We start from the raw sequence: 16,685 nt of genomic DNA on the forward strand, positions 1-16,685 counted from the left end.
TTTTGTTTTCCCTTAAACAATGACTACTGAGTGCTGCCTAGTTTATTAACCAGGATACTAAGTGTTTACTCAATAATTCCTATCTCAGAATATTCAAGTCTAAAATTATGGTGAAGCCTAATGCCATTCTGTGTATGTTTGTGGCACGCCAAATCTGTGCTGGAACATAGTTGTAGATAGCCTTGTAGGCTGTGTGTATATTTGAACAATTGCCTTCTTAGCCAAATCAAATCAAATTCAGCTGCGCAAGCCTGGGATCATAGGAAGGTGTGGCAAGGCTCCACTGGGGAGGGAAGGAGCTCCCATGTCCTGCCTCTGAGTTTAGAATCATCCCACTTTGTTGCGCTTACAGATTAAACTCCAGAGGTTCAAGAGCAGCCTGACCTCGTACTAGAGGTTAAAGAGCAGCCCCCAACCAGTAATCAGCCACAGTTGAAACATAGGCCTCAAGTACAGATTAATTATGTGGTACATTATAAATATTTCATACACTAATTATATTAGTTTATGTAGAAAAAACACCATATGAAGTGTTTCCAGCACTCTTGGTGACTCAGAGTGCTCTTAGCATGTTAATTGACTTGCTTCTTCCAGGCAGCCTATCCCAAACCACTTTCGAATCCCTGAAGATGGCAGAAATCATTATCATGATATGGTACATTCCTTATCCTTGTACCAGGTTGACACCTGCCTTTCCCCATAAGTACGCTTTCCATAGGTTTATGTCTTGAGCACTTGTTTCATTTGGATTGTAAGCCAAAGGATAGTGTCTGACCTATTATTTGTGTTAAAAAAATGTAAAATAATAAGTACAATCATAAATAAAATTCTGTTTATTAAATATTCTACAAGTAAATAACATTGAACCTGGTGCTAAGCTGAGTAGTTGTGTCAGAAGTTTCTGGCCTAGTCAGAGTGAATTATCTTTTTCACAAAGAAGTGTTTTTTTTTTTTTTCCAATGGTTAAAGTTAGTATGCTGTCAAAAAGATGAACCCTTTGTTTCCAGATGAAATTCATTAATTCAGTCAGTTGCATTTACTGAGGGCCTGTTGTTTGCTGAATGTTGGATATGGAAATAGTGGAGCCATTTTTCCCCTCAGGGAACATGTAGTCTTTTGTGGAAGATATAGCTAAAACATATGATAGCTGATGAGAGCTTGAACTAGGTTGGTATTTGTATGAGTGGAGAAAATGGGATTTATATGAGAAAATGAACCATTTTAAACCTTTGTTTCCTCACCTGTAAAGTAAGGATACTGCTTGCCTTACTTAGCCGCTTAGCAGAAGACTGTTGTGAGAAAAGTACTTTATGAACTTTAGATTCTGTGTAAAAGTGAGCAGTTTTTATAATTGCCTTTGTTACCAAGAGGTGAAACGTTACAATTGTTTTTAGTCATAATAACATTTAAATTTAATACTAGAAGGGACCTTAGAAGCCATCAAGGCCCAACTCCTCCTTTTATAAATGAAGACACTAAGGCATAGGGTGAGTTGCTCAGGGTCTCATAGTTCATAAGTATCTGAGGCATTATTCATGCTTGGGACTTTCTGACTCTAAATTTATATCCATCAGATGGAGACAGCTGGTAGAGCAGTAGATTACAGCACTAGGCCTGAAATCAGGAAGACCTGAGTTCAAGTGTGATCTCAGACACTGACTAGTTGTGTGAGTCAGGGTAAGTCACTTGACCTCTGTCTGCCTTAGTTTCCTCAATTGTAAGATGGACAAGGTGGCGCTCGTAGATAGATCTGACCTCAGACACTTATTAGCTGTGTGACCCTGGGCAAGTCACTTAACCTTGTTTACCTCAGTTCCTTATCTATAAAATGAGCTGGAGAAGGAAATGGCCAACCACTCCAGTATCTGTGCCAAGAAAAGTCCAATGGAGTCATGAAGAGTTAGATACAACTGAAACCAACAACAAAAAAATGGGGATAATAATAGCACCTACCTCTCAGGGTCGTTTTGAAGACCAAATGAGATGATATCTATAAAAGCACTTAGCTGAGTGCCTGGTACACAGCAGGCACTACATAAATGCCGATTCCTTTCCTTTACCCTCTTCCATCAGTTAAGCACCCTGTCAGTTCTTCCTTCACAGTGCCTTTCACATTTAAATGATCATAGGCCTAGATCAGGAGGATGCTTCAGAGGTTGTCTAGTCCAACTACCTCATTTTACAGATGAGAATACTGAGTTCCAGGAAAGATAAGTAAGTGACTTACCTACCCAAGGTCACAAATATGGTAAGTGTCAGTGGCAGGTTTTGATCACAGATTCTCAAACTCTGTTCCACATTCAATCTTTTGTTTTCATTTCTACTGTCAACTCCTAAGTTTTAGGCCTTTCTTTATCTCACACAGCAGCCTCCCTGCCTGTAATCTTTCTTCCCACTAATCCTTTCTGAATATTGCTTTAAGATAGATTTTCCTAAAATACTGTTTTCTCTGGGATGATGGCGGAAAGAGTCCTGGGTGTAGAGTTAAGAAGGCTTGAATTCATAACCTGACTCAGACACTGAGTAGCTGTTGGACCAAGGGTTAGATCATGAGATCACATTTAGAGCTAAAAGGGGCCTGAGAGCATTTAGGCCAACCTCCTCATTTTACAGATGAAGAAACTGAGGCCCTAGGGAGTAGAGTGGAGATTTGTATCCAGGCCTTCTGACTCTGCATCCTGCATTCTTTCCCCCCCTTTAACCTAATATATAAAATGAGGATAATAATACTTTCTTTACCTCTCTCATAGGATTGTTTTGGGGAAAAAAAACACTTTGCAAATCTTAAAGTTTTCTTTAAATTGGAGCTATTTAAAATACCCACTAAAAAACCCTTAGTGACATGATAGGTCTGTCCTGATCTCAGCATTATAGGTTCTTCAAAATTTCCATATAATTTGTCCATATCTTATCTCTAGTTATTCACCTCCTTAAACCTTACATTATAGCCTTTGTTGTTGTTCAGTCTTTGTGTCCCACTCTTTGTGACCCTGTTGTTGTTCAGAGTTGTGTCCCACTCTTTGTGACCCTGTTTGGGATTTTCTTAGCAAAGATACTGGAGTGGTTTGCCATTTCCTTCTCCAGCTCATTTTATAGATAAGGAACTGGGGCAGACAGGGTTAGGTGATTTTCCCACAGTCACACAGCTAGGAAGTGTGTCTGAGGCTGGATTTGAACTCATGGACATGAGTCTTCCTGATTCCAAGCTCAGTGTTCTCTATCCAGGGCACCACCTAGCTGCCACATTATAGCCCCAACAGTCTATTTAGAGCTCTTAGAGGATATCTTGTATTTCCCTCTGTGCTTTCTTCCTATCAGTTAATCAGCAAACACTTATTAACATCAGCTGTGTACTAGGCACACTGTGCCAAGTGCTGAGAATACAAATACAACAACAAAATAAAAAGAAAAGAAAAAGAAAGAAGAAGGAAAGGAAAAAGAAAAGAAAAAATTCCTTACTCTAAAGGGGCTTACATTCTATCAAGAAAGATAACATATATGCATATCTACTTGACTACACAGTGGGGTCATATAGTGGATAGAGTATTGGGGCTAAAGTAAAAAAGATTTGAGTTCAGATCTGATACTTACTGGCTGTGTGACCCTGGGCAAATCATTTAACCTCACCTTCCTCAACTGTAAAATGGAGATGATAATTGTTAAAATGGGGAGCACTTATCTCTCAGGGTTGTTATGAGAATCAAATGAGATACTATTTGTAAAGCATTTAGCACAGTGCTTGGCATGGAATAGATACTTAACAAATGCTTATTCCCTCTCTTCTTCCCCATATCAGCATATACAAAATAAATATGTTAGTTAGAGATAGGGGGCACTAATTAGCAGTTGGAATTTGGCTCTGTTTAGTGTAAAAGGTGTCACTTAGGCTACATCTTTCAAAAACAGAAAGATTTTATGAAATAGAGATGAAGGAATGCATTCTAGGCATAGAAAATGGCCTGTAGAAAGGCATAGAATTGGGAGAATTGTTGAATGTCCATTTTTGTTGAAATTTAAAGTGCTGTCAGGATAGTAACATATAAGTTTAGAAAGATAAATTGGGGCCAGGTTGAAAAAGGCTTTAAAAACTAAATAGAGGAATTTGTATTTTATCGTAGAGGCAATAGGAACCCATTACAGTTTATTGAATAAGGGCTGAAATGATCAGCTCTTCCTGTCAGGAAAATCACTTTGGCAGCTGTGTGAAGGATAGATTGGAGTGGGGACAGGCTAGAAGACCAATTAGGAGATTATTATAATTTAGATAGGAGGTGAGGAGGGCCTTAACTGAGGTATCTGAACCATTTGGTAGATAAAAGGGTCAAATGTGAGAAATGCTGTAGAGATAGAAATAGTAAGATTCATTAATTGATTGTACATGTTTAGTTATTGAAGATAATGAGATTATAAACCTGGATGATTGGAAGACTGGTGCCTTTTCTGTGACAGAAATAGGGATGTTAGGAAGGTGGGTGGATTTTGTCAAAAATGATTTCTCTTTTGGACTGATGAGTTTGAGATGACTTTGGATCATCCATTTTGAACTGTTCAACAAACAGTTGAATTTTCGGAATGAAGGAAAGATTCTGAGTTTGAATATAAAGTAAATCTGGGAGTCATTTGCATAGGGATGAAGGCTCAGAAGAACCTTGGGGAACAGCTGTAGTTAAGGGATGTCACGTGGATAAAGACTCAGCAAAAGAGACTGAGGAATGGTTAGACAGATAGGAGAACCAGGAGGGAGATGTCACAAAAGCTAAAAGAGAGAGAATCCAAGAGGAGAGGGTAGAAGAGGTGGTTTCTAGTTAAATGCAGTAGAGATGTCAAAAGGATGAAGAATTAGAAAAAAAAAGCATCACATTTGGTAATTTAGATTGCTGGCCCTGGCCAAGTCACTTAACCCTCTTTGCCTCAGTTCCTCATGTATAAAATGAGCTGGAGAAGGAAATGGCAAACCATTGCAGTATCTTTGCCAAGAAAACCCCAAATAGGGTCACAAAGAGTTGAGCATGATTGAAAAACTGCTCAACAACAAAACTTTAGAGAAATCAGTTTCAATTGCCTGATGAGATTAGAAGCCTGATATCAAGGGGCTGAGGAGTAAGAAGTGCCATGCATAGAAAGCTTTTTCTAGGAATTTGGGTGAGAATAGGAGGAAAGTTGTAAGAAGAAAGCTTGAAAGGGATGGAATAGTTTTTGTTGTTGTTTGTTTTTTTGCTTTTTGGTAGGCAATCAGGATTAAGTGACTTGCCCAGGGTCACACAGCTAGTAAGTATCATGTGTCTGAGGCCAGATTTGAACTCAGGTCCTCCTGACTCCAGGTCCAGTGCTCTATTCACTGCCCCACCTAGCTGCCCCCAAAATGTTTTTAAAGGTGGTTCAGTGATTTCCTACCTAGGATATCTTCTCTTTCCTGCAGTTATCTTTCTCTTTCCAAAATGTAAATGAATTCCCTCCTTCTCCAATTATTTTTTCCCACAGTACTCCAACCAATAGTGATCATTTCTTATCCTGAAATCTGATAACACTTATTCTTTCTATCTTTCAAAGTTTTCCTCAGTTGAACTGATATTTTTCTTATGTTATTTCATGTGATTATAGTGTTTCCTCAATTTCTTTGTAAGTTCTAAGTTCCTTTGTAAGTTCATTATTGATCAGTAGACATTCATTAAGCACCTACTATGTACTCGACACTGTGCATAATGCTGGGGATACCAAAAAAAAAAGGCAAAAGACAGTCCCTACCCTTGAGGAACGTGTAATCTAATTCCCTTCTAGGGGAACAATTTTACTGCACCATAACTCTAGTGGTGTTTATACCCTCTTCCTTCCTTCTCTATCTCTGCCTATGAGGTCATAATTATCCTTCAAGATCCAGCTTAGAGGACTCTGTTTTATACCAATATATACCACTAAACTGACCCAATCAAGCCACTTCTTCAGTGTTCTGTTCCCTACTGTCCGTCACTGAAGTTGAAAAAGGACATTGATGTCTGGAAAGCATTTGAAAGAGGGCAGGCAGGATAGTGGTGGGCTATGAGTACAGGTCATGTGAAGATCATTTGAAGGACTTGGAGATGTTTAGCATTCAGAAGAAAAGACTTGGGTAACATAGTAGCTGCTTTTAAGTAATTGAAGAATTGTCTTCTGCAGGTGGAATCAGATTTATTCCCTTTGACCCCAGAGGACAAAAAAAAATAAAGGATGAAGTTTGCAAAGAGGCAAATTTAGATTTGGTTTCAGGAAAAGTTCCCCAATAGTTAGAGCGGTACAGAACTGGAATGTACTGTCCTTAAGAGGTAGTCTATTTCTCATCATTGAAGGCCTTCAAATAGAGACTGTATCACTGCATGTCATATATGTATGTTATAGTGTAGCCCTTTCAGGTAGGGCTTGCATGAGAAGCCTTCTGAGGTCCCTATCAACTTTCAAAATTCTATGATTCTTTGATATACCCCATAAGAAGAAGCATAGTGACTAGAACTTTTTTTATTGATTTTATTATTGACAGAATGTGCAATGAAGAAACATGTACATCATTGCTCAAAGGAACATATTACATTGGTTCCAATAACAATATTCTTGGTTATGGAATTTCCTGCCAAATAAAAAGAACTTAAATCTTTATAATTTGATTTATATGTTAACTGTTTTAAAGAAGTTATATAGTCAACTGTTTGTTTTATGGATTATTTGCATGTGGTTTATTTATATACTTCAGTGGCCTTATGTTGACACTAAAATAATTTGAGTAATATCTTGAAGATAAATAGTACTTTTTTCAAGAATTGCAAAGGAAATAGCTTATCTCATTCCATCAATTCTTTTAACGCCTTGAGGTAGATAGAAGTCAAGAAAAAGTCATTCATTGGAATCTAGAGAAGACAAGTAATTTATCAAAGGCCATTGTAGTGTCAGAGGCAGGCCAAAGACCCAGATCCCTTGACTTCAGGACTAGTACTTTTTTACAAGGCTAGATTTGTATTAAGAGAAATTACATATTGAAACAAAAATTTCCTTGAATTCACTGTACTCTAGATCTTTAGAAATTAGAGACTCCTCTCAGTTCCTGCAAACGTCTTTTCTCTCTCACCACACCCAGATGAAGATCTATTTTTTTTTGGTGATATGAATTATTATAGCAAATAAGGAAATATTTTGCTATTCAATATTTATAAATGTTTTTGAAAATACAAAACAGTTAAATATGTCAAATATGCCTCAATTAAAATGACAGATATTCTGTTTATACACATGGAGCAGAAACAGTCTTAAACTGTTGTTGTTAAACTAAGCGAAAGACATATTATTGTTTAGCATAGTACCTTGCACATAGTAGTTAATTTATTTATTAATTGATTTGGGTCATATTAGACAAAAAGCTTATACAGAATATAATCAGGATCGAGTGAGAATTATTGATCACATTAATAATGACACTAAAATAATCCATGGCTTACTAACTTGACTAAAAATCATAGTTAGGGTAGCCACTGAAGCAGGCTTAGTACAATTTTATCTTATTTTTTTCCCAGAGTTCTAAATGGCACAACAGCGGTCTGAGTTATTGTGCAGATGAGGGGTCAGAGAATCTGATTTCCAGTCTCAGCTTTGCCATCTGATAGCATTGGACAAATCACTTAACCTTCCTGAGCCTTACTTAGTTTCCTATATTGGTAAAATGGGGACAATCATACCTGTCCTTCATGTCTCAAAGGGTTTTTGAAAGTGTCAGATGAAATAAAGTGTTTTGGAAACAGTAAAGAGCTGTATAAATTTAAGTTACCATTATTATCAGGCAGTTGCTTTCCAGTGGGACAGTCTTACTGCATCATAACTCTAGTGGTGTTTGTAGCCTCTTTCCTCCCTCTCCATCTCTGCCTATGAAGGTCATTTCTATCCTTCAAAAACCATCTTTTCCATCTCCTTTTTTCATATCACTATATTTGAAAGTGATCCATCTATCTTCTGAACTCTAATGCTTCTATTTGTGCACTCTTGAACATTTTCTTTTTATTGGGAACTTAAACTTTTCAGTGCAGAAGACAAAACAAGAAAGGACTGTATTAGAAACTGTGAGTTTATAATATATAAATATATATGTAAACTTTAACAAGATAGTGACAACATTATGTCACATTGTGTCTCCTTCTCCACTTCTTTTGTTTTCTTCTAGGTATTCCTCTGATCACACATTTAATATATTACTTTATATTTAAGCTATCTGTGTATACTCATCTCCTCTTTTCGATAGTAAAGTCCTTGAGGTTAGGAAATGCATCTTACCTGTTTTTATTTCACTCACAGTGACTAACATATTACTTTGAATATAGTAAAGGGCTCAGGAAATTAACTGAATAACATCTTTGTACTTCTTGACTTTACATACATTAGTCTTTTCTTTATGATGCAGTAAAAGTTTTAATTTTTTTATTAACACATTAGATCTGCCTCATGAATGAATACTGTTAAAAAGCAGACATAATATTCTGAGCTTTTAGAATGGGGTTCTCATTCATAGCTGGAATATAGCTTCCCAAGTCTATTTGTTATTCTTAGGTAAACAATTGCAAGTTCATTACATGCTGGAAAATCTTACGTGATTTTTTTTTTTTTTTGAGAACCAGTTCTTAGGATATTTGAACTTAATGCAGAAGAAACTCTGGTTGAGATGACATCATGCATTAATTCCTCACAATAGTGATTCTGGGGATCTCTGGGTATCCAAGTCCTTGGTTATTTTCTAATACCTATGATACCCTGCCAGAAGGGCCAATAATCCCATTTTTTAAACAAGTTTAATTGATTTTTTTTATATCACAGTAATTTTTGGGAATATCTCCCTTTTCCATACTTCACCCCATTCCAATATTGAACTTCCTTGTAACAAAGAGATACAATTAAATAAAACACTAGATATGGTGACTACACCTGACAATGCATACAACATTCTGCCTTAGTAGTACTCTGTCTCTATGCTTTGTGGAGTGGGGAGGTGTTCATCATCTCTTCTGTGGGATCATTGTGGGTTTTTTACTTATTCAGTTTGTCTCCTTTTTAGTGATCTTTTCATTTACATGCCTATATATAATTCTTTTGGTTTTGTTTGTTTTACTCTGTATCTATTCATAGAGATGTTGTCTTGTTTCTTTCAATTTATAATGAGCTCGTTTTTATTGCACAGTAATACCTTATTAGAATGGGGCAGCTTGGTGGTGCAGTGCATAGAGTGCTGGACCTGGAGTCAGGAAGATCGAAATTAAAATCTAACCTTAAACACTTACTAGCTGCGTGATGCCAGGCAAGTCACTTAAACCTGCTTGCTTCAGTTTCCTCATCTGTAAAATGAGCTGGAGAAGGAAATGGCCCTGCAGTTGGTTGGTTGGTTGACTGTCCTTCCTTCTCAAAGAGGATCAAAATGATATTACTATGTTGGAGTCAAAGTACAGTGTGTACAACTGTGGCTGATCTGACCAATATGAGCTGGGAAGACTCTACCACAGATTGTTCACAAATAGTCCATATGAACATTTGCAGTGGAGATGTCTCTATATTTATGCATCTCAACTTTATTTTGAGCTACTGCAATTCTGCTTTGCTTATAAAGCACAGCACCTTCTTTTTGCAGGCACACCATGCTGGATGGCCCTGTGCCAGTGTCTTTTATGTCTCACAATCAATTCCATAGTTCCTCAGAGAGATCTTGAGAGTGTCCTTTGTATTGCTTCTTCTGATCTCCATGTGAGTGCTTGCCTCATGTGAGTTCTCCATAAAATAGTATTTTAGGCAAAAGTACTTTTGGCATTCAAACAACATTGTTAGCCCATCAGAACTGCCCTCTCTGCAGTAGAGTTTGAATGCTTGGCAGTTCAGCTCAAGAAAGGATCTATTTGTGGTCCCTTATCTTGCCATGTGATCTTCAGAATCTTCCTAAGACAATTCAAATGGAAGCAATTCAGTTTCCTGGCATGGTGCTGGTAGACTGTCCAGGTTTCACAGGCATACAACATTGATGTCAGCAAAATGACTTTGTCTCCTTCCCATTTCCCTTATGTGGACCAATGAGCACCAAATCTAATATCTATTCTATGATCTTTTGACTTTCTCATAACTTGGATTTAAGTAAGGCAGAGATGCACAAAGTTGTTAGCCTCACTCTTTCTTCCAGAGTTATCCGAGACCAGTAGCAAGACAAAAGTCAAGATGACTGATGATAACTGAGAATGCAGTAGATGACTGTGGAATTTTTAATGTCTAACCAAGATTTAAGCATTCCATGTTGTCTGCTTCAGCTGATTTCATGGCCGTTGGAACGAATTGTTCCCATCTGGCCATTCCATTGGGGAAGTCTTTACCTGCTTGGATTAGATGCCCCCCTAACTCACCAACAGGTTTGAGATCCCTCAATTGCCTTCAACCTGGTTTAGCCTGTCTGCCAAAATGGTTTATCAGGGTGTGGCCACTGTGCGTGGGTGAATCAACTGGGCATTAAAGATGGAAAGCAGCCATGAAAAAGGCTCAGCAGCCCTCACATCAGAGATACTAGTCCCCCTTGAACAGCCTACACCCCCTACTGCCCACACTACTCCAGTATCTTTGCCAGGAAAACTCTTAATGGGGTAATGAAGAGTTGGACACGACTGAAACAACTAAATAACAATAATATCCTATTATATTCATATACCACAGTTTATTCAACCATTCTATGATGTCTACTTCATTGTACCATTCTGCATAATTTGTAGGTTTTTTGTTTTTGTTTTATTGGTAGTTACTGTGTTAAATGTTGTGGGGACTACAGAAAGAAGCAGGTAGATGGTATAGTGGATAAAGCCCTGGATCTGGAGTCAGGAAGACTTGAGTTCAAATTCAGCCTCAGACGCTTGGTAGCTGGGTGAACCTGGGTAGGTCACTTAGCCTTTGTTTCCCTTAATTTCCTCAAATGAGCATAATAATAGCATCTACCTCACAGGGGTTGTTGTGAGGATCAGATGAGATCATATTTATAAAAGCTTTTAAGACAATGCCTGGCACATAGGAGGTGCTATATAAATGCTAGCTGCTGTAGTGATATGATGATGATGATGATGATGATGATGATGATGATATAGATATACTATATAAATTTTCCTTCCTTTCCCCTTCCTTTTTCCCCCTTCCCCTTCCATGTTCCTTATGTGGACCAACCAGGATCAAGGAATGAAAATGAGTCAGCAGGAGGAATTGGGGGTGCATCTTTGACTACCAATAAAACAAGAATCCTAGTTCATTTAAAAAAACAAAAAAATCCAAATCCTTTAATTCCATCGAGATTCATTGGTTAAATGAACTCTTCCTGTGCAAGAACTTGTACCTAAGTGGCCAGAAACAGTATACTTTTGAGGCAGTGAAGAATGTAACTCTTTCAGGGTATTATACTCAGAGGTAGTAAGGTTCATGGCTGCCTTTGAATACATTCAGGAAGGGAGAAGAATACAGCAAAAAAAAAAAAATCAAGCTTTCTCAGAATGGGTAGGCAAGAATCGGCTTTTGATTGCAAGGTCAGTTGTCTTTATGGTATATTTAAATAGATTGGCATTAATATATGCCTTTAATACGCATGGGAAATGGATGTTTCTTCTGTAGCTTTGTATGTATCTCAATGTACACACAGGCATACGGAATGATATTAGCATTCTGGCAGCACATAGCAGTTTTGGTTGGACTACTGTAATAGCAGCTTATATCTACTTTTGGTGAGATGGTAAGCTAATGATGTAGCTGTTAATTTGAATTTAGCAGACATTTTAAATATAGGTTTCTCTTTCAGAGACAAAAGTTGCAATTTAAAGCTCTTTGGTGGTCTAAAAACAGCTTAATTCTCTAGTAGTGTGGTAATAAGTACTAATCCAGCTTATACAGTGATTGTAGTATGTCATGTTTGTGAAAGATCACTTAACTGCTTTCTCTGGATTTATGTTAATTTAAAAAAACTAAACATAAAACCTTATAACATCTTTATGCTGAGATAAACTGTTCAATTTGACTTGTGCTCAAGCGGCAGCTGTCAGGAATTAGCATGTTCCTTGTGGTTTTTGCTATCACCTTGTGTCCTTTTCTCCTAGACAGACTCTGTGGGATGATAAAGCTCACCTTGTTAGGATTTATTACTTAATAATAACTGAGGTAAGATTAATATTGATGTCACAGGGAGTACCTGCCAATATAGTGATGTCATTACTGTTATTATAATACACTGTTCTTTCATCCCCTACTAATAACTAGTAAGGTAAAATACTATATATAATATTTTCCCCTGGCCTGACCTTAGTTCATTATCCATGGGATCATGTGTCTGAAACTGGAAGAAGAAACCTCAGAAACCATCTAGTCATACTCCTTTTTACAGATGAGGTGATTTGAGAAACAAGGAAGATAAGGACTTTCCCAAAGATACCCAGATAGTGAGAATCAGAGGGACTTGATCCCAGTTCTGCTGACTCCAGAATCAGTTTTATTTCCATTGTATTTATTAGCATGAATGTCCACATTCCATTTCATGGGTAGATTTACAATGACTCCTCCTGTGAAGTGTTAACTTAAAATTTCCAAGAAATGTATTATTGCCAGCATTTAACATTTTACCCATAAACAGATAAAAAAGAGTGTCTTAGTATGTTTGGGATTAATGCTACCCACACAAAGAAAAGATAATAAAATGGAAAGAGTGTTGAACTGGTCATCAGTAGAGCTGGCTTCTGACCTGGCTCTGACAATTAGCTAAATGCATGACTTTGGACAAGTCATTTCCTTTCTTTGGCTGCTATTTCTTCATCTGAAAAGTGAGGGGATTGGATTAGATGCTCTTGTAGGACACTTCCAAATCTGAAACTCCATAGTTTTGTGAAATAATTTGGACACATTTTAAAATGAGTTGTTTAAATAGGCTGGATTTTTTTCCTTTTGTAAAGGCGCTTTTGCATTTTGGCCTTTATTTGTAGTTACTTTTCCTTCTATGAACTCTGGAAGTACTTAAAGATTTTATTGCAGTCATCCTAAGTACTTCAAAATATTCATATTACATTAGGTTGAGTATTTCCTTAATCGATAAAGACAGAACCCCTGTCTAAGTTTTAACGAAAAGCCCATTGTGGTCAAAAAAAGTCATCACATAGTGGCCAAAATTCTGGAGATGAGCTTCTCTGGACTTAGTTAAACTGGCCGTTGGACCAGAGTTACATAATACCTATCTAGTAAGTCATTAGCCTATCAACAAGCATTTGTTAAATGATTACTGTGTGCCAGGAACTGTGCTGAGCACTGAGGACGCAAAGAAAAGCAAACACATGGTCCTTTCCTGCAAGAAACTTACATCAGAATGGAGGAGATAACATGGGAAAGTTGTACATGCGAAATATAGACAGTGTAAATGAATGGTAATCTCAAAGAGAAGACCTTAGGAGTGGGGATACTAGTAAAGGCTTCTTGCAGGAGGTAGTATTTAATCTGGCATATTCTTGAATCCTTCACATATTTGTAGGGCCTGCCAGAGATTATGCTTTGCTGGCAATGATATTAAGAATTCAATGTTACCTCCATACCACAGGGGGCATAAGAGTAGAACCATAAAATCTGTGTTTTTGATTTTAGGTGAGACTAACTCTTGAATATCCAGGTTAACAGAATAGTTAAGAATAGCTGATAATAAGAAAAATATTGCTGTGAAACTTCAGAATGAATTCTTGTGGTTTAAAGAGGTTTATATTCCTAATGAGATTTTTTTAGGTTAGCGGTAAAATGAGTTCTCATTCCCTGAGTATATGCAATATGATGCTAGAGGAAACACTGGTGGAATTATAGAGGAAAGAACAAGCCAGTGATTACAAACTTGTTGCAGGTTATCCACAAAGTATATAATCCAAGCCTACCTAATTAACAGTTGACTGAACTTTTTAAATGTACATTGTGTGAATTAGATGGCTAATGAGTTTGACAGTGAGACAGAGGGTTTTATTCCCAACCTCCTGTTTCTATCATTCAGTGCATTTTTGGTGAATTTATATATAAAATATGGTTGGTGGTTTTGCCCAGGTCTTATAGAATAGGCATTTATATCATCATAAGCACTGGCTTGTGCTGCATTATTGAAAGCCTGATGAATAATTGGGCATGATGATTGCAGTCCTTTCACCCTAAAAAGGGGAACTCATTGATCAAGGTGCACCATTATACTGATTTTTATTATCCTGTTTCTCAGGTACTGTGTTTTATAAGATGAGCAATTGTCTCCACATTTCATTATCTCTTTTCAACTTTTGGAATATGTATAAAATATAGCAAAAAAGAAATGGTATTGTGCAAATCAGTAAAAATTAGTCTGCTATAGTTTTGCCATCTGTTTTTTTCAAAATAGAGGAAAGAACAAATAACAGTAAGCAAATCGATCTGCTTGATGTAATAGGCTTGATTTGGAAGAAAAAAACTTTTATTAATTACTCGTCACACAATTCAAGGTATAGATATTATTATATTTTGATATTGCATACTACTTTGAATCCTCAGAGGTGAAATTTGAATTCCAGCTTTGAATGCCTAGAGTTACTATATGATCCATAATCTTATAAATGAGATAATATATGCAAAGTGCTTTATAAACCTTATAGCTCCAGATAAATGTCAGCTATTATTTATTATTATCTGAAAGCTCACTGTTTCATGTCTGATAAATACCTGAAGTTAACCATTTGGCTTGTCAGTATTAGAGGATTTATAGTGTTTGTAATACTGATAATAATGAAGATATTACTGTATTCTTCACATAGTACATAGTGCATTTAAATGTAAGTAGTCTTCTACAAATTTGTAATAGTGGCATTCCATTGAGATGGTATTATCTAAATGTCTTTAGCTCCTTTTTTTTTTTAAACTTAATACTTTTATTCTCCCTAGTATCTAACATAACACAGTGCCAGGCACATAGTGGGTACTCAGTACACACTTGTTGAGTCATTAATTTATCAGTATGTTGATTATAAACCCCAATAAGGTAACTTGTGTTCATCGTTGTTCCACGGGCAAGAAATGTCTTAGCATTTCTTGGACTTGTGCTTTTATAGGAGGAATTTTACAGACTGTGCATATGGTGCCATTAGCAGTCCAATAATGGAGAAGAAAAGATAAAATAAAACAACCATTGCAGGGTACTTTACCAAAAAAAAAATAGTGAACAAAATATGCCAAGAGAGAAAGACCACACTCGATAAGTCTACTGCATAAATCAAAAGGTTTTATGTCATAACACGAACATGTGCCATTCTTGCTCATATATTGAATTTCAGTAGTTGGTTGCATAAAAAAGTAAAGTATAATGAAACTGGCAAGCAAAGTATTCCCCAGTCAGCCTTATCTTTGTTCCATTTGTCCTTCAGATACTGCTTTTCTTGCCTTTTTCAATAAAATCCATCTAGCTTTTTTTTTTTTTTGCATCTTTCTGTAACTGAGCTGAGAAGACCAATGAGATTCAGTGCTTTTCTAGTTGAGTTGTTAGCAGCTGCTTTTTAAGAGATCAAAACTTAGAATGCTGCTACATTATATTAAGGCTTAACTATTGATGTGTCCCTACAGGGGTGATGTTTTTCTTGTGGGGGGGGTTGTGGAAAAGGGAAGGGGAAGGGTAAAGAGTGACCCCTTTCAGCATTCTCATATAAAGTAAACACTACTCTCTTGTTTCTCAGGATCCTCTTTGCAAGCTCGGTGCTTAACCTGACTGAACTGACTGCCCTTCGGCCTGACCTTGGCAAATTGAAAAAGGTTCTTTACTTTCATGAGAATCAATTGGTATATCCTGTCCAGAAATGCCAGGAGAGGGATTTCCAATATGGATATAACCAAATTCTTTCATGGTAGGTGCTGATTACAACACTATATTGGCTTAATAATTTTATTTTTTTTCTTCCTTTCTTTCTTTTTTTTTTTTGGTATTATTGCTTCTTTAGGAATAGTTATCATTTAAATAAACCTGGAAGTAATATAGCACAGCTATCTAGGAATACATCATTGCTGAACATTGCTGCCAAGGTAATAAGTAAATTATTTGAAGCAATGTGGTCTATAAAATAATATTCACTAACACCATTATCACACTACTCCTAAAACGTACATCTGTATCTTCTAAATATATGTTGAATTTGTTATTAGTCTCTATTGTTTTCATGACCATCAAGATAGAGTCACAGGCCTAGAGGGAACCTGGAGCTCTCTTATTCTGTGAGCCTTGATTTCATACACATTTTTTAACAAAGGACAATTAATCAGCATAGATTTACTTTGCTATGTTTCATTGAAATTGAAAGGAGAAATTTTAGAAGAATAAATAGAAATTAAAACATAATATAGCAGTTTTCTTTGGATTTTAGGACAGAGGAAAAGGTAAAAATGGCAAATGTATTTTTACTTTTTTTCCCCATCTACTGTTGTGAATTGGTACAGTACTAAAATACCATGACATTTTAAAGGTGATGGTCCTTTATTGTTACTTCAATAAAATGTATTTCCTGAAGCTAAGTTAATGAAAGAAGTTAATAACATCTGTATGAAGCAGCTTTGTTATTAGATTATATACAAATATAACTAGAACTGTAAAGTTCAATCAGTCTGATTTAATTTGCTATATTTTATTCACCTTCATTAACACTTATTGGCCACTT

General features: G+C 36.5%; 1 protein-coding gene across 3 annotated transcripts in view; it reads left to right on the top strand.

The window, feature by feature from the left end:
• GTDC1 (glycosyltransferase like domain containing 1) overlaps nt 1-16,685 on the top strand; it is a 355,035-nt gene that overhangs the window by 121,638 nt on the left and 216,712 nt on the right. For 2 of the 3 annotated variants that reach the window (XM_027835651.1, XM_027835649.1), the window contains exon 5: nt 15,714-15,881. In XM_027835651.1, the coding sequence (XP_027691452.1) occupies nt 15,714-15,881 (168 nt within the window). Of the gene's footprint in view, nt 1-15,713; nt 15,882-16,685 lie in introns of those variants that run through there. The other variant, XM_027835650.1, reaches the window with a different exon arrangement.

This window comes from Vombatus ursinus, unplaced genomic scaffold (assembly GCF_900497805.2).
Source record: "Vombatus ursinus unplaced genomic scaffold, bare-nosed wombat genome assembly UNPS02014816.1, whole genome shotgun sequence".
Classification (NCBI taxonomy): Eukaryota; Metazoa; Chordata; class Mammalia; order Diprotodontia; family Vombatidae; genus Vombatus; species Vombatus ursinus.